Raw genomic sequence first — 24,474 nt, 5'->3', positions numbered from 1 at the left:
CAGAAAAAAGTATAACTCCAACAAACATGGTGCCATATGAGATGAGACAGGATTCCATGAAAGCTAAAGTTGCTTTCATCCAGTTAAGATCTGCTTTGGAGGAATAAGATACAGAACTTATATTCGATAATATTCAATAGTAACTCTAATCAGAAAACTTTTAAAAACTGTGAGAAAACTAGGAATATGTGAAATGATAAACAATCAATGATAAATTAATAGCCAATTATAATTATAATTAACTGTAAAACTCAAGAAGTAGTCTCTTTAATATTAGGAATAAAATGTTCTTGCTAGTGAAATTCCTGCATTACATGTTTTTGAATGTTCTGTTCAGAGAAATAATCCATATGTTTTTTTTTTAATTTGTTGTTTTTCATAATTAACATTATTGTAATTAAATAAATGAAAGTTAAAACATAAATGTAAAGTATGTTTCCCCTATCAACTTGCCACAATTGAAAACAAATCCTTGTTAATATGTAATGCTGGAAGCAGGGTGGTGAGATGGACAGTCTCATGACCTGCCCCAGAGAGTATAAATTGGCAAAAACCTTTATGGAAAGCAGCTTGACTATTTGTACCAAGAGCTTTAAAAGAGTTTATGTTCTTTGACCCAGTAATTTCACTTCTGGGAACTCCAGCCCAAGGAAATCATGAGAATTGCTGACAAAGATATGCATATGAGGATGTTAATTGCAGTGCTGTTTATAATATTGAAAAATGGGAAATAACCTAAAATGCTAAACAATAGGAGCATAGTTAGATAAAGTATGATACAGCCATGCAGTGTAATATTATGCAATCATTAAAATTATGCTTTGAAAAATATTTAATCTAAAGAGAGATAAAATATCAACTGGAAAAAAAATAGTATGCAGTTTTATTTAAATTTGGTCCCAATTTTATTAAAAATTACGTTTATATATAATATACTATATGTTTATATCTATATCTATAACTGCAGGAAAAACTAAAATCACTGGAAAGAAATACTGAAAGACTGAAATCACATATTAATATAGCATCATACAATTGTGTTAAAGTCAGGAAATTTTTGACTCTCTTCCAACTCACTTAAATCAGTCATCAGTATTTTACATTTAAAATTGAATAATAAATTCTAAATTACTGTTAGAGTTTTAACCTTGGCTATAGGCTGATGTCCAATACTTATGCAGAGAATCACTGTCTTTGCAATGATTAATGTTTCTATTTCTAATCACAATTTCCAATTGTAACCATAGACAGTTGAAATCAGTTGAGAAACTATAGATAGAGCTATATCACATAACACCACTATCAGAAAATCATCAGCGGGTTAGCTGTGGTATCTGCAGTTATGTGACGATTGACAAAGAGAGCCTGTGAAATAGTCTCATCTCCCCTCCTGCACCCATAAACAAAAGGATTTAGGTCATCTTATACGTGCTGTTGTAGGAAGTGAGCAATTGGAATCATAGGGCTGTAAACACCTGTGAGGCACCTAGTGTCCATCTGTTCTTTTGTACAAATGAGCAATGCATGAAAACTACCATAGGAAAGCAGCCCTGTAAAAAAAGTAGAATCTGAAGATTGGAATGGGTTTCGGAAGCCCTGTTGTCCAACTTCCTACCTTAAGTGAGAAGTCTTTTTTCTCACGGGAGGCTTTACAGCCATCAGGAAACTCCCTACCTTTGGAGATATAGTCTCATCATCTGTAAAATGGTCAACAAGAATCCTACATGGTTTATAGGGTAATTGTGGGCATTAAGTGAATTAATACTTGTGAAGATCTTAGCCCAGTGCCTGGCTCATGATGACTGCTACCACCTTTACAAGGTTTCACATTGCTTTTAGAAATTTTCTCACTGGTTGACAAATCTGTTTACTGCGCCAGAAGTCAGCCCCTGGAACTATATGAAGTAAATCTAATCCACTGTCTACATTAACAGTCCTTCAAATGCTTGAAGACAGCTTTCATGAATTTAATAACTGCTTTCTGTGGCTTGCTTTTTTGTTTTTTTTTTTTTTTTTGCAATTTCAAGAATAGAACACAGTAGATTTTAAAAGCAAGCATTATCAGTCTCCCTTTGGATTTTCTATGTAAATGTTGCGTAACATTCGAATGGTGCTGATTATAATTTGAGATATTAGCAGTTAGATATGCTATTGTGTCCCTCATATTGTTTGTAAAGGAGGTTAAACACTGTATTAACTTCTTAGTAGTGATTTACTGTTGTTTTTGTTAGAGAAAAAATTTACAAAGTCAAATAATATAATTTGAAATTGCCTTTGAGAATTTTCACTTTTCAGAGGTTTTTATTTCCTACTCAATTTTAGTTTTTTAAAAAGCATGCATGCAGTGTAAATACACTGTCACATAAAGGCAGAGCTGTTCTTTTCTTCCTGACTTAAGCTGTTGTGTAATATTGCTGTGTAACCATTAAGCAGCTGCTCTGCTTCAGAGACACTCATATTTTCTTTGGTAGACAAAGTGAATTTGCTATATGAAATCCTGAACTGCTTTAAGATCTTTGACCTTTTATATGTGCTACTTCGATTCAGAATGGTGTATGTAACATGGGAAAACCATGTTTCTGAAGGGCCCAGCAAACTGGGGGTTACGGATGGGGTTGTGTTAACAGCAATAGCCTGTGAATCTCACCTACTACAGCATTGTAGGGCTCCTGATACCCTGCAAGATCTTCTTCATTTACTTTGCTAGAGTTCCCAAGAAGCATCTCCTGTGTGCTTGTGAGCAAGAACTATGCAAGTACTGCGTCATCCACCATTTCTTTCTGGACTCTCACTTGTCTTGGGGAAAGGCTGTTCACTGCAAAGCCCTCTGCTGCGTGCATAGATGCATGAGGTGGCAGCCCTCTCCTCAGAGGCCTCTCCCCATCTGATTCCCACTCCCTCCTCCCCACAGTGCCTTAAAGTCACGGCACTAGGCATTACCGCTGGTCCTCGGGAGCTCTCCCCTCGCTGACTCACTGTGCTTCAAGCAGAGTGTAGCCTGGTGGGACCTGTGGTGCATTTTATCCAGTGAGTGCCAAACCAGTTCTGACATCTTTCCTGTCAGAATTTTAGTAAAATAACTCTTTCAATTTTCCTTGTGGATTCCCTTTCATAGAACTTGGGGTATTGGGGGTTGTGAGTGGGGAAATTCCTTGCTATCTTCTGAATTGCCTTCCTTTTCCTGTGAGAGCATCTTTGTGTTTTGTCCACAGTGGACTACCTCACTCTCTTCCTGCTGGTGGAATTTAGCGTTGAGGTGGTTCCTCATTCCCTCTTGATTTGGGTCCTAAGAGGCCCACATACCTCTCCAGCTGAATGGGTGGGACAGGAGCAAATGGGATCCCCCACTACTCATGTAAAAAGAAACATTCAATTAATAAGGAAAGGAATTTTAGATTGTAGCTACATATTGGACTATTATATATCATATATAATATATGTACTTATATTGAAATGTTCACCATTTACTCATTCATTCTTTTTTTTTTTATGACTATGTTTGAGCTCCTACTTTGTATAATTTCAACACCTCTGGCTCCACGGTAGTTATTTTGTACTGAATGCCTAAGGTTAAATATGAATACACAACAAAGTCAGGGATAGAATCTGATTCTAATCATTGTTCTTTCCCATCCTACCCCAAAGCCTAAAATCCTCAACAAACAAGTTCCAGGGAATGACAAGAGTCAGAATAGTTATCCTTCAGTATTGTAAACCATCTACGTCTACATTGTTATGACTGATATGATAAGTTATGACCTAGTTGTAAAAAGCTGAATTTTAAAATTTTGTTCATAAGTGTTTATTTAGTGCTCACTGCATATATAGGTCACCAAATTAGTTATTACTGGAGATACATGGATGAGCAATGCCCAGTCTCACCCCTAAATAAACAAGCTGATAATTCAGTAAGGGAAACAAGACTTGAAAGCGGAATCTTGGAAAACCTGAATATGCAAAATGCTGTAAAATAAGGACAAGCTAGGTGCTATGTGAGTACAGAGAGAAGAAATTATTTCTGTCTGGGCCAGTGGGTGGGAAAGGAAGGAGAAGGAATGGTTTGTGGAGTGGGTGGTGGGTGAGCTGAACATTGACGAATAAAAGCAGGACATGCAGAAAGAGGGCCTTCTGATTAGAGGGAGATGCATGAGAAAAATGAGAGTAGGCAATTGCAGAGAACAATTGAGTGATGACCAAAAATCTTGTCTGGTGAAGCATATGAGCTATAGTCATGATAAGATCTTTCTATTTAATGTATTTACCACAGTATGTTTACCATCTGTAAAATAAAGTATGTTATACTTTAAAACAATGACAAAAGCAACCAAAAACTTTGGATACAATGATAATCTGCAGTGTTCCATAAAATTAGGAACATCTTATTCCTCAACCATGCAAACGGGGCCAATGTCCGTTTTTTATTCATGGCATTTAGCATCTTATATAGTGCTGGATACATAGAAGTTTCTTAATGCCACTGAAATGAAAACAATCTGGTGAAAAATTAATTGCTCAAGAAGTAGTAGTTTCCTAAAATAGAGGTGCATCAAATGGGGACATTTTGTTATTATCCTCTTGAAAATGTATATTTTATTCAGAGTAATGACTTAATACTAGACCTAAGCTTTATTGCCCACTGAGATCTCATTATTACTAGTCATTTTTCCTTTCATTCTGGTCCTTACAAAAGTGGATGGGTGGGTATAAAACAGTATTCAGACACTCATGGTTATTCAGTTTACAGCAGTGAAGCGTATATGCTTATTAAATGATTTCTGTCTTTTCATGCTCTGTACAGTTAAAAGTGATGTGATTTTTGTTCTGGTAAAATTTTTAATTAAAAATTTTAATTACAAATAATTTGGTGCTCTCTGAAGACCACTGCATGGCTGATTGATAGCTCCACTGGCCAATCTTAATTTATTGGTAACTTTTAATCAGCACTTGCCATGGCTTTTGTATTTTTATCTCCCTTAGTAGTCATAACAGCTCTGTTAGGTAGGTAATTTTATTATCTGTATTTTATAGATGAGGATTCTGAGGCACAAAGATATTAACTAACATGGCCAAGATTCTGCAACTAGTCAACTGTGGTGCTGGGATTCAAATTCCCAGCTCTTTGACTTGAGTGTTCCATGTTGCTAACTACCATGCCTCATGTCCCTTGATCAGCCTTAAAGCTTCAGGTAAAATTCCTCGAATTGCCAGACCTTGAAATCTCGAGATTTCTTCCTGGAATTATTTCAGTTCTGAGATTTGTCAGTCTACTCTTAGGCTCTCCCTGAGTAACAGAGAATAAACCAGATCTGTCCTGGTTTTTCCCACCTCATCCCCACCACGCCTCCTTCAGGTAGGTGAGAACCTGGGGCACATGACTGGTGTTTCACCTCTAATCCTGGACATAGCTGGAGCAGCTACTGAACTAGGCTCCCAAACTGTGGGACACAGACCTTGTGTCTGGATGTCACATAAGGTCCACATGGCATTCACGGAGGCCTGGATTCACCATCATCTGCCAGAAAAAATGTCCAGTCCTTGAAATAAGAGAGGTCATGGGAGTACTAACAGGGGTGAGGGAAGCACTGAAATCACGTGGGCTATATTAAAGGTGTGCAGACTTAGATGGATGGAAAGTATTTATTGTGAAGTTCTGCTTTTGTGTTATTCATGACCCTGGACCAAGGGTGGGAGTGCTGGTAACAGCAGCTCACTTTTCTTTAATCAGGGAAGGATTTGTGAAAGAACAGTGGTTTCAAGAGATCTTTGAAGTATTTCCAACAAGGTGTTAATTGTGGTTGTGGTTTTCCTTTTTTTTTTATGGTGGACTTTAGTCTACCAGGTGCCACTGAATTGAATGCATTCAATGAGAGAGCCTCCGAACCTTCTTTCCCTACGTGTAGAACATGGCAAATAAAACCACTCAAATTGCCCTGGATATCTAGGAAAGTGTAGAAAAAAGTTTCTCTGGGTGATTATTTAGCATCTAAACTTTTTGCTTTTGTTTAAGTGGACCCAGTTTGCAGTCATGAGTTTTGCATTTACTTATTCTTGTTGTAAGCATACTTTGGTTTTGTTCTAACCTTTGGTTTAAACACATTCGAATAGATTCTAGTGTTTAATCATTTATTTTGCTTCCTGCTTATGTTGATCTTTTTCTCTTTAATGTTTAATTTCAGGATACCTTGAGGATAGTTTTGTAAAATCTGGAGTCTTCAATGTATCAGAACTTGTGAGGGTATCCAGAAGTAAGTAGATTGTTTTATTATTTAATCATACAGCATGATTGAAAATATTTCATATTTTAAACCTGAAGCATATACAATATGAAGAGTAACAATATATTAGGATAATTTGAATTTTAAAACCTCAAGTCTTTTAATGAAATCATAAATAAATTTCTGGGTTTGAGTTTCTAAAATATTTGCATTCTCTGTTGTACAAATGTATTTTTCAGAATGTTCTGAGTGCTACGTTAGTATTGCTGTTCATTTAACTCACTCTTCTCTCTGTGACCGTAGATGGCCATTTATATCAAAGGAAGTGTGATTAATTAAATGTACTCCATGTTGTTATGATAACCCACATAAGTTTCCTGTAGATAAGTGCTTTTTCATTTTACTAACATTTTCGTGGTGGTGGGGAGGTTGGAGATGTACAGGATATACACACTAGCATGCAGACTTTAGAGGGATGCAGAAATTAACTTTGCAGATTGTTCCTGGATATAGATAGAAAGCATTGTTATTCAAAACAATGTCCAATTGTTTTCAACTGGCTGCCTCACCTGAGACACTGTTCTTTGTCGTCCTGATCAGATTTTTCTAGGGTAAGTTCACCTGCCCAGCTACCTAAGTAAGGGGGAAGTTTCTTTGGTTAACTCTTCTACCTATTACTACTGTGTGCAACTGTATCTTAATACACTGATTATTTAAAAGGAAGTGACTAATTTCTTCTTGCTCCCTTCTTTGACTTAGCTATTCATGTAACTCGGAAGGGTGTGCTTTCACCTGACATTTTGATAGAGTGTCACAGATTGGAATGAAGTTATTAAAAGGATTTGGTGGCAGTCTGGTCCTTGTTTAGGCTGTTTCTTATTTTGTCAGGTCATGAACAAAAATTATAATGATCCCTAAAGAACAAACCAGAAGTGAATTATGAATGTAAGAATAAGCAGAGCTGTAGAGTTGTGTTCAGTGAAAGAGTCTCCAGGCCAGTAGGTGACTGTGTTTTTTTGAACTGTAGTTTCTCAAATAGCCCTGAATTCTAAAGTTTCCAGGGCAAATAACATGTATCTCAGGGAGTTATGCACATGAACATTTCAGACCTTAAGTGACATATCCATTCTGGTATGATTATGGAGCAGTTAAATGCATGCCCCAAAGACTTCTGTTATGGGTCCTTTTGCTTTGGGATGGTATGGGAGACTAAAACTTGATATCCCATATCTCAGCAGCTCCAGGTACATATTTGCTGCCAGTCTCCTCCATTGACCAAGGCAGTGAGTCTTGTGTGTTTTTCCAGATCAATATGCAATAAGTGAAGGTTTCTGACACCTGAAAAGTTTTATTTTTTATTTTCTATTATTTTTTTAATTTAGAAAGGAACATGCCTAACTCATTTAATATCACTTTCAGCATCATGTAAAGAAGGAGATACTTGAAGGTGTGTGTTATGTGTGTGTGTGTTTTTTCTGCTTTTCAGTGGAGAGGTTGTGCTGCTACAGCTATGAGGCATTATGGAAAGGTTTGCTTGAATTTGTATTTCTCTAAGTTCCATGATGTGTTTCCATCCTTCTCATTGAAAGGATAGTAGGATTGTCTTATCAGGAGAGATTTATTTAGTATCTCGTAAGTAGCATTATGCTAAGTGCTGTAGAAGGAGAGCCACATCAGAACCTTCAAAAGCCCGGAATGATATTTGAAAAAATCTGAATTTCAAATATGAAAAAATAGATTGAAATACTTTTCTGTAATATTGTGGAAATGAATGAAACTTTACGCACTTCATTCATTCTTTCTTAATTCATACTGTCATCTCTTCGAGGTTTTAAAGTTACTTTTATAACAAACATTACTGATTTGTAATTAGCATATTGATTATCTATATTCATTCATTAGTTAATTTATTCTACATTTATTTTCTACTCCATATGTAAATAGGTGTTTCTGAAATGCTTAAGAAGTTATTCTAAGTATTTTAATATATCCACATTATAATCTTGTTTACACAATTGAGTTTCATTGTTTATGAAATAAGGCTTTGCTAAGTAAATAAAAACTTCAGCACGACCCTTATGCAGTATATCACGTTTTCTGACTTCTTGAGGGTTTATGGTATGTTAATGGTTTTTGTCCTCTAGGGTTTTACTATCATATGACCTGCTAATGTGCATGTTGACTTTAGCTAATTAAGCTATTCAATTTTTGGATAGTGATCTCTCTGTTGAATGATATTATCTCCATCTTAAAAGTTGATTTAGGATCAGCTTTTGGAGTGAGGAGAGCTATAAGAGAGATTAAGGATTGGCCTCTAGCCCTTGAAATCTGAGGTTCTTGGGGGCTTCATTTCTGAGAGGATATTGGCAGCCTCTTAAACATGATTTGCAGTTTTCAGTTTTCTCAAAGCTCTCTGGAAGAGGTGCTAATGCAGATCTTTGCATCTGATGTAAGTTCTTTTGGAGGTTTTTAAACAGAAATATCTGCCTGAACTTGCTGTTCTCCCACACATTCCCCTTGTCATTAAATAAACTTTGTTTCTGCTGTTTTAATGTTTTGGCCATAATTAATATTAGTCTTTTCCTTTTGTAATCTCCCATTTGCAGGAATCAGAATGCACACTATATTTTTTAGTGCTCATGTATAAATTTGTAGGAAAATTATTTTTACTGCTGTTTTATACTCTGGAATAATCGTTCTGGCACAGAATTTAAAAAAAAAACACCTAAATTTCTGAAGAATTTCGTTATCATTTTACTGTAAATTATACCTAGTGTCATCTTGTTATCCAATCCATATTGACTTATATCCAGCCAAGGGCATTCAATAGAAACTACAAATCATTGCGTAAATATTACATGAGCTTTATAAGTTATAAATAGGATATATAAGATACAACCTGTAAGTAAATAGGATATATAGATATAATTGGTAAGTTTAATGTTAGTGACTCATTTCTTTGAATTGTGTAATGGTAACTACTCATTTCTTTGAATTGTGTTCAGTACTCTTGTCGGAAGTAAGAGAGATTGCTCTCTTTCGTTAAGCCCCTCAAATGCCTCCTTCAACCACATATCCTGCTTTCCAATGTCACATAGAGCAGGGTTCTAATAATAAACATTAAAGCATGTGGTTACTGTGGGGTTTCTCACCTTGCGTTTTTTTAACCTCTGGTGTACCTCAAGCGACAACAAGCATAGCTGTATTTTAGCTGTTCAGAGAATTCAACTCATCAAGCATGGTTACGCATTGCAAACAAACATTTTCTATATAAAAGGAGGTTGAAGTATATTACATAAAATAAACAATCTAACAGAACGCAGATACTCCAGAAGTTTGGAGCTGAGACTAATCTTGTATATTTTGATGTATTGAATTTTTAATAAGAAAAGAGTGATATTCATTGTATATTCCTTGATGATTTTTTTATCAGTAAAATATGTGCTCCCTAATCATACTTCCTTAAAAAATATTTTAAGTTAATCTGGGTCTGCCTGATTTTAAATTACAATTCAATTGATAGCGAATGTTTAGATTCAAAATTCTGAGTAAGAAAAATTCCCTGAAAATCTGTAATCCCTTTGGAACTTTATATTCAACTTGAGGCATTTAGGAGAGGGGGAAAGATTAAGTAGACAGTTTGTTCTTAGAGTGAATCTCAGGGGCTCAAGAATTTTGTTACCATAGCCCCAGGATACACTTTATTAGTTCATTTGAAGGTCTGATAAAAACAGTTGAAGAAATATAAAGTATTCATAAGCACCATTCTTGACATCAGTCCACCTGTTCTCCACCTTCCCCATTCTCTCAGTCCATGATTTTGTTCCTGCAGTAGCCCTGTTTGGAATGACCTCCCTTCAATACTTTATTTATTCTCTGAAGTCCAGTGCAAGCTATGGCTTTTGCACAAACCTCTTGAACCATTCGTGTCTGTATTGGACTTTTTCTCCCTTGAAATCCTGTGACACTTATTGACCATGTCATTACTTTTAGCAGTTTCATTATAATCTGTATTTTGCTGGTATTTGTACATTTTGCATAAGTGTTATGTTTACCCAACTGGTTGCCCAATATGTTTATTAAGGCAGGGACTATCTTAGACTATTTTTTATTTCTTGCATCACCTGCCAGTCATAGACATAATAATTTGTTAAATGCACTAACTTTCAGCAAACAGGTCCATTTATACTCTACATTCCCTTTTAGCATTTTTTTCAAAACCTGTTTTATCTTTGGTAACTACTCCAGCCTTCCAGGAAAGAAGTTTGGAGGATAAAGAAGGAAGGGAACTTACATGTGTTGAGTACTTATTATACACTAGACACTATGCTGGACTTTTATCACTTCTTACCTCATTCCATCCTCAAAAAAACATATGTGGTAGATTATTATTCCCATTTTACAGATTAGGAAACTGAGGAATGTAGCTCATAAGTGACAGAGGGAGTTCAGACTAAAAGACTATCTCTCTCCCAAGACTACTCATCTAAAACAACCTGTCACCTCATGGATTTATTCAAGAGATCTAGAAATGAATTTTTAAAATTTGGATGGATGGAAACCACTGTACAAAAACCAATACTTGTTACAAAAATCTCAATTCATAATGCATTGGCAAATTAAAAAGGATTCCTTGATTTACAAAATAATTTCTTAAAGTGTCGAACTCCATGAGAATATTTTATAAAGTTGGAGTATAAAAGAATGTTTAAAAATAAAACTGTGGGGTAAAGCCACAATCACCATTCATACATGAAATCTGAACATTTATTTGAAAAACAAAAAAAACTTAGCTTTTACTTCGTATTTGTAAATTTCACTCATATACCTGCCCAACACAAGAACTATTTAAATCAAGCAATTACAAATGTGTGATTTTTAATCCATTCTAACATTAATGTTAATAGTATTGTAGAATGATAATCTTTGGTATTTGTGAAATACGTCTATATTCATATATTTAATAATGGTTTGTTTTTTGAGAGCCCACTTAATGCAAAGCACTTGCTTGATGCTGAGCCATAGGAAACACGTGTCCTCTTTGTTCAGAGGTGTCTAAAGATTAGTGGGAGACAGAAGTAGTGACAACTAATACAAAGGATTGAGTGAAGAAAGTTGGGGAGTGAGGCAGAGAAAGTAGTAACTTGAGTGCCTCAACTTTCAGAATTTCAGTAAGGGTATCATGAGAAGTTTCAAGGCCAATGCCATGTATGGTTGATAGAGTCTTAAGATAAAGAGAATTCTCTCCATCCTTACCCAGAGACCTGGGAAATATCAGATCATTACATTTGAATAGAGATGCCAAGTATGAATGTCATTCTCATTGTTTCTTTTTGTATTCCTCAGCACCTATTACCCAGGGAACTGGAGTCAACTTCCCAATTGGAGAAATCCCGAGCCAGCCATACTATCATGACATGAACTCGGGGGTCAATCTTCAGAGGTCGCTGTCTTCTCCACCAAGCAGGTAACTGAAAGAGGTGCTGCTCTTGTTCTCATCTGTTTACCAAATGCAGATGGGGAGGTTGGTAGTTGGGTATCTAGATAAATCGGTAAGTACATAGGAGAAACAAAGCAAATAGTTCAAGATTGTTTACTGATTGTACTCAGGTTTTTAATCTTTCTTTGTTACATTGATTTTGATATTTACAAATTAAAAATACTTGTTCAAAACACTTTGTTTTTAATCCTTTGGGGTGAGCAAACTATGAAAATATATTAATATGATTTTCATATTATATTATATAATATGAAATATTGCAGTTTTATAAGTTAACTAATTCTTATGTTTACTTAAAAAAAATAATGTTTCCATCACAGTGATCCTGGTTTAGCAGTGATCCATCACTGGTAGCTTTCACACTAATTCCAGATCCAAATTTGCGATAATGAAATATGAAACATAAAATGCATCTTTTACTTAACATTAAAGGTTAAAGGCCTGAGCCTATGCCACAGTTCACCAAGTTCTTCAATTAGTTGATATTTTTTGAATAACTTAACTCTCAGTTACTAATGACAATATTTCCTGCTCTGCCTTTGTTGGGAGATTTTTTCCTTGGATTTTTAGTTCTCTGTTGGCATTCTCATTTTCTCTGTTGACCTTCTAACAGAAACTTTCACTCCCACAAGAGTTGAAAATGAACAGAGAGATGAAATTTCCCATTTAAACAAGGGACAAATAGCTTGGAAAGTAGTGCATTGGATTGCATGGTAATATATTGCACTATTATAGAATGATAGAAGACAGAACTAATGAGCAGTCAAAAAGAATAAATATTATAGCTTTATAAGTTTTTTTGAATTGGAACATCAATACATGAAGACCTATCTAATTTCCAGAGCATTAAGTATAACCATTATCAAATATATAAGAGCATACATGAATTTCAGAGCAAAATATATATTTTACATTTAAAATTAAAAAAATAAAAGACTATCTGGATAATTATTTTCCTAATCTATTCTCAAAAATGAAAGTTAATTGCATTTGGATTAATTATGTGATTTTGCACATTTGTATTTTTATCAACTAAGGTCAATTTTACATCATTTCTGATCTAACCAGAAATTTCATAAGGTTAGTTGTGTAGCAAGATAATTGAGTTTATTATCACTAAAATTGTCTCTAATAGGTTGAGGTTGTAAAAATGGTTTAGCTTTTCTAAATTTTAAGTGTGAATAGTTAATAATTCTCATGTTGTCTGTTGTCAACATCGATCTTCACCCCATCGCCACTCAGCATCACCCATCATGGCATTTGATATAAACAAGGCTTAAAAACAATTTTTCTTTTACCTCCTTATGAACATAATTTCTCTCCCATTTTAATTTTTCCAAACACATTTAATGCTGACTCACAGATGGGAGAATTAGATTAAAGGAGAAATAATAAATATAAGTTCTAATTTTGGATAACATAGGAAGAAACTAAAGAAATGTTATTTACAGTTTCTGTGATTTATCATAGATAGAAACTTCTATGTTGTATATGATGCTAATATTCTCAGAGTTCTGAGTCAAATATTAATCACAAGTATATCCGTGAATATATCCAAATATATGGCTTGAAAACATGGGGCATGGAAAGAGCATAGACTTGGAAGTCAGAAGTCCTCATTTTGAGTCTGCCTTCTGCCATTAACTTGCCTTGGGCAATTGACTTAACTTCTCCAAATCCATTTATAAAATAAGGGGATCAGTCTGTGATCTCTGAGGTCAATTCCAACTCTGAAATCCTTTGATATTTTTATTAACAGAGCATAAGGATCATTCAGGAGAGATCTTTTTTATAGTTTTTACCCATGTGGGTTTCAAGAAGGCATTTTAAAAAAAATTGAAGTAAAAACTATATCCATTTTTCATGGTCATAATAAATTGTTTAATAGGATACTAATGGCAATATATGAAAGCAATATATCAAGCAATATGCCATGTACCACAAAATAACTTTTTAATCTTTGCTCTAAACATTCATTTTTCTTATTAACTGAGAGAAGCCATATTTTCCTTATTAAAATGAATCACTTTAGAGTACACTGTATAGTGTGAATTTGTTCATGGCCTGATTTTCAGGTTTGATCTTAAGAGCAAATGATCAATACATAATTTTTTAGGAAAAGGTAAAGAAGAATATGTGAACTAGTTTATAAACAAAGTACTGTAAAATATTTTATTATTATTAATTATAGGTTTATTAATAATAATTACCATTTAATAATAAGTATCTTCTAAATGCCAACCATTTAAGAGCTTTACATTTAATACCTCACTTAATCTTATCAATCACCACCCTTTGAACTGGTTTTATTATTTCCATTTTTCAGATGATTCACCTGAGTTTAGAGAAGTTAAGGAGCTTGCATATTAATAAGTAATAATTGTCCTAACCAAGACTTGATACAAGACCTGTCTGACTCTACAACTCTAGACTACTTAATTATCTTATCTTTGGATGAATATGAAAATATTACCTTGTCAATGGCAAGTGCTTTACAAATGAATACTATTAATATTGGTAATTATAATAAGAGCCAGGTGCAAAGTAACACAATTTTAAGGTTAGTACACAAACTAAATTAAGAATTTACTTTTTAATGCTAAACTTTCTTTGGAAATACATTTGGAAAGGTAAGTATCATGAACACCGTATTTCTTAGGCAAGTGTAGGTATAATAAATGGTGTATACAACTAGAAAAGTTTGCTATTCCTGTTGATTTCTTGAATACTCACCATTATTTCAAAATGGTTCTGAGATACCCTACCTTGTGTTTATGGAGATTTCCATAAGAGTCTTCTCAAACCATATGCCTTCAAATGGTATGTGACTTCCTAGAAATCCCATTAATATAACTATTGTCATATTTTTACAGCAAAAGACCCAAAACTATATCCATAGATGAAAATATGGAACCAAGTCCTACAGGAGACTTTTATCCCTCTCCAAATTCACCAGCTGCTGGAAGTCGAACATGGCACGAAAGAGATCAAGGTGAGTTATATGGAGATGCCTCTAGGTACATTAGGGTAAAACATTGCCTCCTTTCGTAAGTTTCTTTTAGTCAAAATTTCATAGTTGAACCAACATGGCTTCTATTTTCTTATGAAATAATTTCAGTGGAATTATTTTTAGGATAATACACTAGTAAAACTTTGTGAAAGCTAAGTTTCAGAAACCCCATTTGTTCTACATGTTTTATTGGACTTTCTTTTCCTCCAGACAAAATGATCTTTTAGAACCCACAATTATTTATGCAACTGATTTTGGTCTGTCTACATTAGGTTGGTTGGATTGCTGTAGAACCACAAGTTCTGATTCAATTAGATCAGTTTGCTTCTCTGTATGGGGCTGTTTCAGGGAGGAGCCAGACTTTGAGCAGTGTACAGTTTCCAGGAACTGAAAAGTTCCCATTTAAAGGAAGCAGTCTCAAATTCCTTTTAGAAGTAGGCAGAATATAAACAATAAACAAAAATTTAATGTAAGAAACTTGTGCTGAATCGGTCTAGTTATGCTTGCTAGATAAAACTGTGGCCCAATTCTAGGGCAGTTTTGAAAAAAATAACTTTAAGAAATAGGTATTATTGGGCCCTCTAAATTCAGATTTAGCTCTTTTTCTTTCTTAAATGCTATTGGATTAAATATATTTCAGTAGATATACCCATGCCTTTTTTTCACAATTAAAGGGAAATAGGAACATAAGTTAACAGCATTTTTGCTTGTGTGTGGGTGCGCGTGCAAATAAAATTTTGTATCAGCAGAATTTTTTGGTATTTCAAAATTGTCATTTAAATCAAATTCTTCTTTTTATTAAAAATGTAAAACAAAAGCCTGGGCTTGCATATGTGGCGGATGGAGGCTGTTACATTGAGTAATCTCAGGAGACAACTCTAAAGCCTAACAATTAAGGCCAAAGTCAATTCCTTATTCAGGATTTACTTTTTTTGCTGCTCAGAATTTTTGTATCGAGTGCCATAGAGTTTAAAAAATAGTGAAAAAATCTTCATGGAGGAATTGGACTTGGAGTCAGGTGGGTCTCCTTTTGCCCATTGAGAATTTAACTGGAAAGAATTTGGGGCAGGAAGGTAGGAGGAAGTGGGGGTGGAGGGTGGGGGAAGGAACAGGGAGAAAAGCACAGCCAGGCCAGAAGGTGGGGAAGTAAAAACAGTGTTTGAGAATGGCATGTGTGCAGTGCAGCTAGACACTGCATATATGGGGGGAGTAATGGGGGATCGTAAGGGGTCGTTTTAGGGAAGGATGTGAAAATCAGTTGAGAAGTTTTGGCTCTGAGATACCCATCCCACCCCCAACCCATTCTTCAGACAGCAGGCAGATCTTTAGAAAACTTAAATTACATCATGTCCCTCCCATGCTTCAGGCTTTTCAGTAGTTTCCCACTGCTTTCAGGAGAAAATCAGAATTTCTCTCATACGAACATCAGGCCCTGTGAGTTGGCTGCCCTCTGACGGCCTCTCCGTCTCAGCAGGTGTCCCCCCTCTCCTTCATGCGCTGCAGCCCCCTGCTCTGTTTAGATTTGGGAATGCACGACCCAGGACCTTCCCTTAAGCCGTCCCCTCTGGAATGTTCTTCCTCTAACTCTTCATCTGGCAAATTCCTCATCATCAAGGAATCATCCAGGTCTCAGCCTAAATCGAGGAATTAGGCTTCCTGTTTTTAAGTCTTCCTGTTTTTCTCTCTTAGCTTTCAGTATTGTTCCTTCGTTGTACTCACAGTATGTAGTTTCATGTTTATTTATTGATAGATTGTTTAAATCTGACTGCACTGTGAGGACAGGGAACTTGCATGTTTTGGCTGCTACTGTAACCAGCACCTGCCACAGCATTTGTTGAAATAGTAAGGGCACCACAATAGTTGTTGAATAAATATGCATTGACAGGCAGAGGGCAAGAGATAATAGGGACTTTCACCAGAGTTGCAGAAGTGAGAATAAAAGCAAAACCCTCAATCCTTCATATTTTACTGCTTGTTTTACTGACAACTGACATTGTCAGTTTATTCTAAACAAAACCGTATTTTCCCCGTCAGAAAATTATTCTGGAAAGAGTCTAATAGTAACAATAAAAACATTGTGAATGTGTGGGAATGGATGTGTTGTTCAGAAATGTAGGTGTTCTTTATTATAGAATGTCACATTGTAAGAATTGATTCCTCTTTCAGCCTATCTAATAAAGCCAGTCTCAAATCATATTATAAAACATTTTTGAAAAGTAGAAGGGAAACTGTCATTCTTTCTCTTTGTAAAATCATCGTATTGTCCTGGTGATTTTCTTTTGTCAAGATGACTGGGATTATTGGAGGAGTCTGTGGAAGGCATATTTTATTAAGAATAAGAAAGAATGATCCATTCTCAAGTGTGCTTTAAAAAAAAAAAATTAAAAAAACCCTCTGCCAGGTTAATTCTGAAGACCCCGAAGACTTTGTAATGTGCACAATAAGCCATTGTGGGGGAGAAGACTTCAACTACAATAAAAAAATAAGGGCAGTACAGAGCTATCTTTATAAATTTGCTAAGCCCAATGCAGTCCTTTTGTTCTTAGAAAATTGCTTTTAAAAAAAAATTTTCAAAATAAAGTGCCCCATGGTTGTTCTGTTTGACTTCAAATGTTCTTTAGACCCACATGCCTGTCGGGGAGGGAGGTTTCTAACATGCACATTGAGGATCTCTCCAGCACTGGGGATGGTTTTCCTACATTTTACCCTTTTCTTGTTTCTCCCACAAAGCCCTGCACTAATTGGTACTCAGTATTTACTTATAGGTTGATTAAAGTATGCTTGTATTTATAATTGATGGAAATGTTTAAAATTTACTATTAATTACTTCCTGGGCATGCCTTATTCTGTTAGTGTTAACTTTGCATTAAAATCTATTTTTGCCATAGCCCTTAGCAAAATTGATATTTTAAGTGTGAGCATCAAATATAAAAAATTATGACAAATGTGGCATTCTACTTTCCCTCACCATCTGAAACCCCAAACTGAACCCTTAAATTTATTCCAAGTAGGCAAAATTAAAGAATAGAATATGATCAGATTATTACACCCATATTACTTTTAAAGGAGTTGGGCAAAATATTAATATGAATCTAGATTCATGTAATTTTAAGACATTTTAATGAAAAATGTATTTTTATGTTAGGATATTATGAACACAGTTAATTATATGCTTTTCAAAACAAAATAGTTACAATTTCCTAATCATAAAAGAATAGTAATTTATAATTTTGCAAAATGTAGGCATTTGCATTTTACACTGAACACTACTTAATATTGTTAACTATTTGGTATGAGACTGTATAATTTGCTTAAATTTCTTCTGATGATTAGTGATAGAAGTTAAGTTTGTCAGCATCTACATTATGGAATATTTATATTTTTACTTTATGTTCTTTTATACATCCAGAAGGGAAGAGAAAACAAAACAAAACAAAACAAAACTGGACCACTTACAAAGGTATACAGCAACTCTTGTATTCCTTGTCTAGGTACTAGCATATTTCTTCTTGCCTTAGTCTTCTGTGAATTCCCAAGTCTTAAACTTCTGACTGCCTCTATCTCTATTAACTTTTTTCTGTTTTTGGATACTGTTTTCTATCATTTTTAATTTAATTGTTAAAATAATGGAACTAGGTCAGCTTACCAATTTGCAGGCTAAAAATGTCTTTTGTTCCAATCCTTACCCTGCAAAAACTTCAACATGAGATCTTTTCTACCTTACATTTTTTCACCTGAGTAAACTCAGAGACTCATTTCCTATTGATGTACTTGCCCTGAAATCATTAGAATGACCCTTTGAAATTTCTCCTTTAAGAGGAAAAATAAGAGACAGTTCTTGGTTTTTTCTAACTCAGATTACTTTCATGGGACTAAATCTAGTCGTTTTTCAATGCCCAGGAATCTATCAGACAAATAAATTGCATGCTTGAACATTTGAAATAATTGTTTATCAAGGTTACGTTTGCCACTGCCATTCTTATAGTTGCTGATTTATCTAAGTCTTATTGTAAAACTTCTAAAACATTATTTAATAGGCATTTAGTGAGAAAAATGCAATAAAGTAAATATGTTTGTAATATACTGCTGGGGGCTTCTAAATATAAAAATTTAAGAGATAGTCTCATGAGTATTTAAACAACTTGCAATCTTAGATAAAATGTAAATTCAAAAAGTGTTTTATGCAGTAAAATTTTATTAATTCCTACACATTTAGGATTTGAGATTATTTGGTTCAATTAAAATTTATCAAATGCAGATTATATGCCAGGAATTTTTCTAGGCATTGGGCACACAAATATGAATAAAATAAATTTTCAGGCCTTGACCTGCTGAACAGAAAAATTATTTTTTGCTATTTTTGAAAAAGGGCTTGACAAAGAATAAATCATGTAAACCAGATTACCAGAGGACTGTTTCCGTGTTTAAAACTAGCTTACTTTAAGCACTTTGAAAGGCAAATAAATCTACATAAAATAAAAATATTGGCATGTTAGCAATATGTTAGCATTACTTAGTGGTATATTGGTTGCAATTAGGATATCAAGAAGAGTTTAAAAAATTAAACCGGACTCTATTAGGCAATATTGAGGCACTGAGCAATGGGTGCTGAAGTTATGAGAAGATTAAAAAAAACTAATTTTCTTTTTAAATTTATGTTTCTATAGTATAAATGTCTCCTCAGATAGTCTTTTTGAAATTTTAGTATATTTCCACAAGTCCTAGAGATTTATTTGTGATAATTTCACAAATGTTTCATTAGCAATATAGACTTAAAAGTTGTGCTAACTTTCAGTTTTCACTGTATAGAGTTCTATAGGGATATAGTATTAAATGTCAAATGAATGAAGCCAAATGATCAAAGGTAGTAATGGCGGCTAGAGAGTAATAATGCCAGTATGAGCTCAGCCAGATGTAGGAAGTAAATACCAGTAAATAACAGTGTGGTAGAATACTGACAGAATCAGAATCAAAGAGGCTAGTGTTTCTTAATGTGAGTTTAAGAAATGTCAGTAGGTATTGTAGGCACAAAGAGTGGTCAACTAAGTCTGGAAAATTTTATTTAAACAACAATTTAAACTTTTTCCTTCATGAATGAGTTTGTAGAATATTTAGTACACTTCCGTGGTGTGAATATCCAGGAGGGGATATCAACTAAGCATGTTTATTAAGTTTGTGACTTCAGAACCTTTTGTTTTAGTCGAAATCCCTCACACTGCCTGCTAATTAACAAATGTTTGTGCTGCTTTCATGTGTTCTAATCAGGCATAGCAGTTTGGATGGGCAAACCTGAGCACATGTTAGAAGGACAGATACTGATTAAATGGAAAAGTTGTTCTCATAAAGTTTAACAAATAATCTCTTACTAGCATCTAATATATAATCCATGTTCAAATTGCCCGGAGTATCTCAAAGTTGTTTTATGGATGATTTGTTTGAATCAGGATACAAACAAAGCCCATATATCACATTTGTACTTTTAGTTTCTTTTTAAATGTAATGGTTCCCCTCCTTCTTTTTCTAAACCATTTATTTGTTGAAGAAACTCTGGAAGTGTAAATTTTTTCAACAAATACATATTTAAATGTAGAAAATAAGACCAGGTGCCCTTGTGCCTACAATTTATTGCTTGTTATGTATCAGGCACTGGGCTAAGACTTTACAGATATTTTTACTTTAAAATTCTTTGATACAGGTATTGCTCCCCAATTTAGAGCTTATTAAGCTGATCATGAGAGGGCCTAGGAAACTTGACATAGATGACAGATAAGTAGCAGAGGCAGAAGGGAAACCCTTGTCTGTCCAGCTGCAGAGCCCATGCTTGTGAATCCTATATCCACTGCCTCCCAAAAAAATCATTGTGATGTGATGTTTATGGTTTTTCAAACCAGTTACAAAACCTCTATTCCTGCAATTCTTAACTCCCTTTTTCCCTTAACCCATGAAACTTCAATACAGATAAGTGCATCTAATTTCTGAGGGGTTCTTGGCCATCTTGGGAATTCTTGAGTGCAGTTCTTGGGCTAGATTCAGGTTAAAAATCTCTTCTCTACTTAATTATAAGATATTGGTGATAAATAATCCTAAAATCTACAATGTCTTTATTACAGGTGAGTGATACACACCCAGTTCAAAAATGAGCTACATATTTTAAAATGAATAAAGTAATTACAAATTTGTCATACATCTTTTTTCTTTTTGCTCTGTTATAGCTTTTTGCCTTATGCCAAGAGCACTCTAATGGTGATCAGGAAACTCTAAATACAGTTATGGCCTTAGACACATCACTTCACTCAATTTCGAGTTTTCTCATCTGTATAATAGCAAAGTTGGGTACTAAGGTTTCTTCGTGTTCTAACATTTAGACTTTAAATTAATTGGAGTCAAAGAATTCAAAGATCTTTGGTTCTTAAGTCTTCAAGCTTTCTATTTACATGGAGTATTTTGAAAATTCAGAAAAAATTCAGTTTCTTAAGTTGTCTTTTCAAGGTTTATTTTAAATACTCTCACTGAATAACAATAACTGGGTTGCTTATGTGCTTGGAGGCACCATATGTTTTGCCTTATACCTGAAGACTGCAAAATTCTCACAAATAATGCCCTTTCCTGCTCCATTCTGATGCAAGAAATGATTGCTAGAGATTGAGTTGTTATTTCAGAACCTTGTTATGGGATCAGTGTCTCCTAGTTTGAAAATAAATGACTCAGCCAGGCAGCAACATTTATTTTCTCTAAATGACTAGGGATATAGCAATAGGAGACCATTATCCTGTGACAATATTCTGTTTCATTGACATTATCTCACAAATGTAATTGGTCCATTACTAAATAGAGGTTTTGTTACTGATCAATTTCACGTGATTTCTAAAACCATTAAGATAATAAATATGCCATCATAGTAATTTCATTGACAGAATATTCTTTTTTTCTTCATTTACATTTGTTGGAGGAAAAATATAGATTAAGATTGAATTTAAATGCTACAATTTGTACCAGTTTTGACTATTTTCCATTAAGAGAAATGAAAAATTGTGCAGAGTAATCATATTTGTATTGAGCTGCTGAACTGATGACCTCAAGATTTTCTCTACCATGCTAAACCACACAAATCATAATTGTTCCCCAGCAATTAGTTTTCTACCTCCGTTTAATGGTTTTATTTGAAATAAGTTCCAGGTCATTTCTGGGACTTTCCTGTAAATCCACGAATGTTGCACATGAGTTAAATCAACCCTAACCACTACCAGTGTGGATAAAAACAGTATTAGTAACAACAGAAACCTTGAGATGTCTTGTAGCATAAATGTTTCTAAATGCATGGCTTTTCCCCAAATGTTCTCCTTTAAAAACTCATCTGTAATCTTGTTAAATTAGAACTCTTCCAGTATCTGTCTGACTTTTACAGTTAAGGTTACAGTATTGATTTTATTTTATAGTCCATGGCTCTCAGATGCTTAACACTAATAAGCCTCCATAGCCAAGAGGTTTTCCCTGGAGGCATGGTGAATAGCAGCTGTTTACCTATGCCAATATTTAATAAGCGACTAAAATACACTTCAAATCCTGCTTAATTGTTTGGTGTATTTCCCCCCTTCAAATTAGTTTTTCTGACATTACTTAAGACACTTTATCATTGTCTGTCTATTAAAATGAAATTGCTTAATGGACAAAAGCATTTTTAAGTATTTTATTTTGTTTGTTTTCATTTATTCAGTATTCATTCTTTTAACATTATTCAAAGAATTCTTTTTTTTAATTTCTTGGAAAGGTGTTTGTGAACTTCAAAGGAATTTTAGCTTTAACTTTGTATTAGGTCTAAGTGTAGCTGAGAGACCTTTTTTATAGAGGTGTGTGATAAATAGAGACTTGTAGTAACACGCTACTTTCTATGTTTGAGGTTAAATACACGATTCAGAGATTTAGACTATCACAAATGTTTGAGTTGCTGAAGAATACAGTAATATGCTCAGGTGTAGTTAAGATTTAATAGCTCAAAGATTAAAGTAAGAATTTTCTTTGACACAAAGACTACTTTTTAAAAAACTGACTCCATAAAAAAGGGTTGAGCAATTTAATTGAAGATGATATCTTGTCTCCTTTTGCTCTTAAGAAATCTTACCATTTTCCCCAGAGTTATTTTAGAGTGTGATAAATGAAAAAAAAATTTAGTATATATATGTATATATAGAGAGAGAGACAGACAGACAGACAGACTGGCTTAATATGGCAGCTAATTATATTTGAATCATCTGGCATCATCATTAAACTATTGTCCATATGTTTTGTCATAACATTCAGAGCTTTTTGTTAACTTGAAGTGTGTGGGAAGTATGTATTCACATTTGCCACACAATCATAAAATTTGACACCTAGAAGAGTCCTTAGAAACAGATAGTCTCTTTTTTTCACTTCTCTTCTCATAAATACATTGTTTTTATCCAACTAAATTGCAAGTGTTGCATTTAGGAATTTCATTTTACATTTTTGCAGCATCCAGCACACAAGACCATTATGAGGTATTTCTTTCTTATGTTGTAATGCTGGACACTATAACAAGCTCCAGTACTGTCAGCTCATCACTGAAATTAGTTATAATATTTTTTTTCCAAAAATATATATATTTTACACTATAACATTGTAAAAGTAAGAGTTACTTGTGGGTGAATTTGGGGGGAAAACCGTCAAATATAAATAAGAAAATACAAACCACCTCTTAATATCTGACTGTATTATGTGCCAGTGTATTTTTGTAACTAGTTTTTTCTATGCATTCGGTTTCTAGTGTAAACTATTTTTTTCTTTTTTGTCTTTCACTTATAATGGGCATTTTACCATGTCACTCATATTCCACTTTATAATGGCTAGCATGACACCTCTAGATATGCCATAAAATTTTTAATGTCTTCTTTGCTTGTGGATGTTTAGATATTTTCCAATTTTCTATATTAGAAATAAAGCTGCAGTGAACACTGTTGACGTGAATCTTTGTGCTTATATCTATTTATTTCCTATCTAGTTCTCTACTCTACGCTGTCTCCATTACATATCATACTACCTGGAAAAAAGGAGATGGTCAATGAAATTTTGTTAAGGGAATAAATACTTCCTAAGTATAGAATTACTGAGTCAAATGCTATGTTCATTTCTAAGGCTTTTGGTCAATATTGGTACAGTCTCCAAAAAGTTCTTATTAATTTACATTCTCATTAGCAGTACATGAACAGTTTGTTTGGCTCCACCTCATATCCATAAAAAAATAAGTGTAACACATGGCTTTATAAGCAATTTTGAAGCATGTCCTCTGGAATATATTTATAAAACAGTGCAATCTTATGACTCTGTCCACGCACCTCTTTTCTTGCCATTTATATTTCATTTAAACCATCAGGCAACATACCACACATTTTTTCCTCCTTGAGACAGGATAGCCCCATTTTATTGTGAAGCAAATGAAGAAATTGAGATGGTGCTGGGGGGACTGTATAAGGCTCTCAGGTAAAGGCATGACCTGCTTGATCTCTCACTCTTCCTCCTCTAGTATACACTCCCCTACGGCACTCTACCATCAGTCCTCTAAGCTGGGTAAAAATCAGCCTCACTGGCTAAAGGGAAAGCCATAGAAACATATACCATCAAAGCTTTGAGTTGGGGTCTTAAATAACAGGCAGAAGCTGCCTCAGTCTAGCCTTGACAGTTGTAGTAATTTATATGGTGTCTGTACAGTTATAAATGACCCTTACGCTCCCTTT

At 34.3% G+C, this 24,474-nt stretch overlaps 1 protein-coding gene across 10 annotated transcripts in view; it reads left to right on the top strand.

The window, feature by feature from the left end:
- Nucleotides 1-24,474, top strand: part of NFIB (nuclear factor I B) — a 465,213-nt gene that overhangs the window by 391,326 nt on the left and 49,413 nt on the right. For all 10 annotated transcript variants that reach the window (XM_037850907.1, XM_037850904.1, XM_037850903.1 and 7 more), the window contains 3 exons: nucleotides 6,177-6,245; nucleotides 11,562-11,682; nucleotides 14,589-14,707. In XM_037850907.1, the coding sequence (XP_037706835.1) occupies nucleotides 6,177-6,245; nucleotides 11,562-11,682; nucleotides 14,589-14,707 (309 nt within the window). The remainder of the gene's footprint in view (nucleotides 1-6,176; nucleotides 6,246-11,561; nucleotides 11,683-14,588; nucleotides 14,708-24,474) is intronic.

The sequence above is a fragment of the Choloepus didactylus genome, chromosome 10, assembly GCF_015220235.1.
Source record: "Choloepus didactylus isolate mChoDid1 chromosome 10, mChoDid1.pri, whole genome shotgun sequence".
Lineage (NCBI taxonomy): Eukaryota > Metazoa > Chordata > Mammalia > Pilosa > Megalonychidae > Choloepus > Choloepus didactylus.
This window is presented reverse-complemented; position numbering and strand designations above follow the sequence as displayed.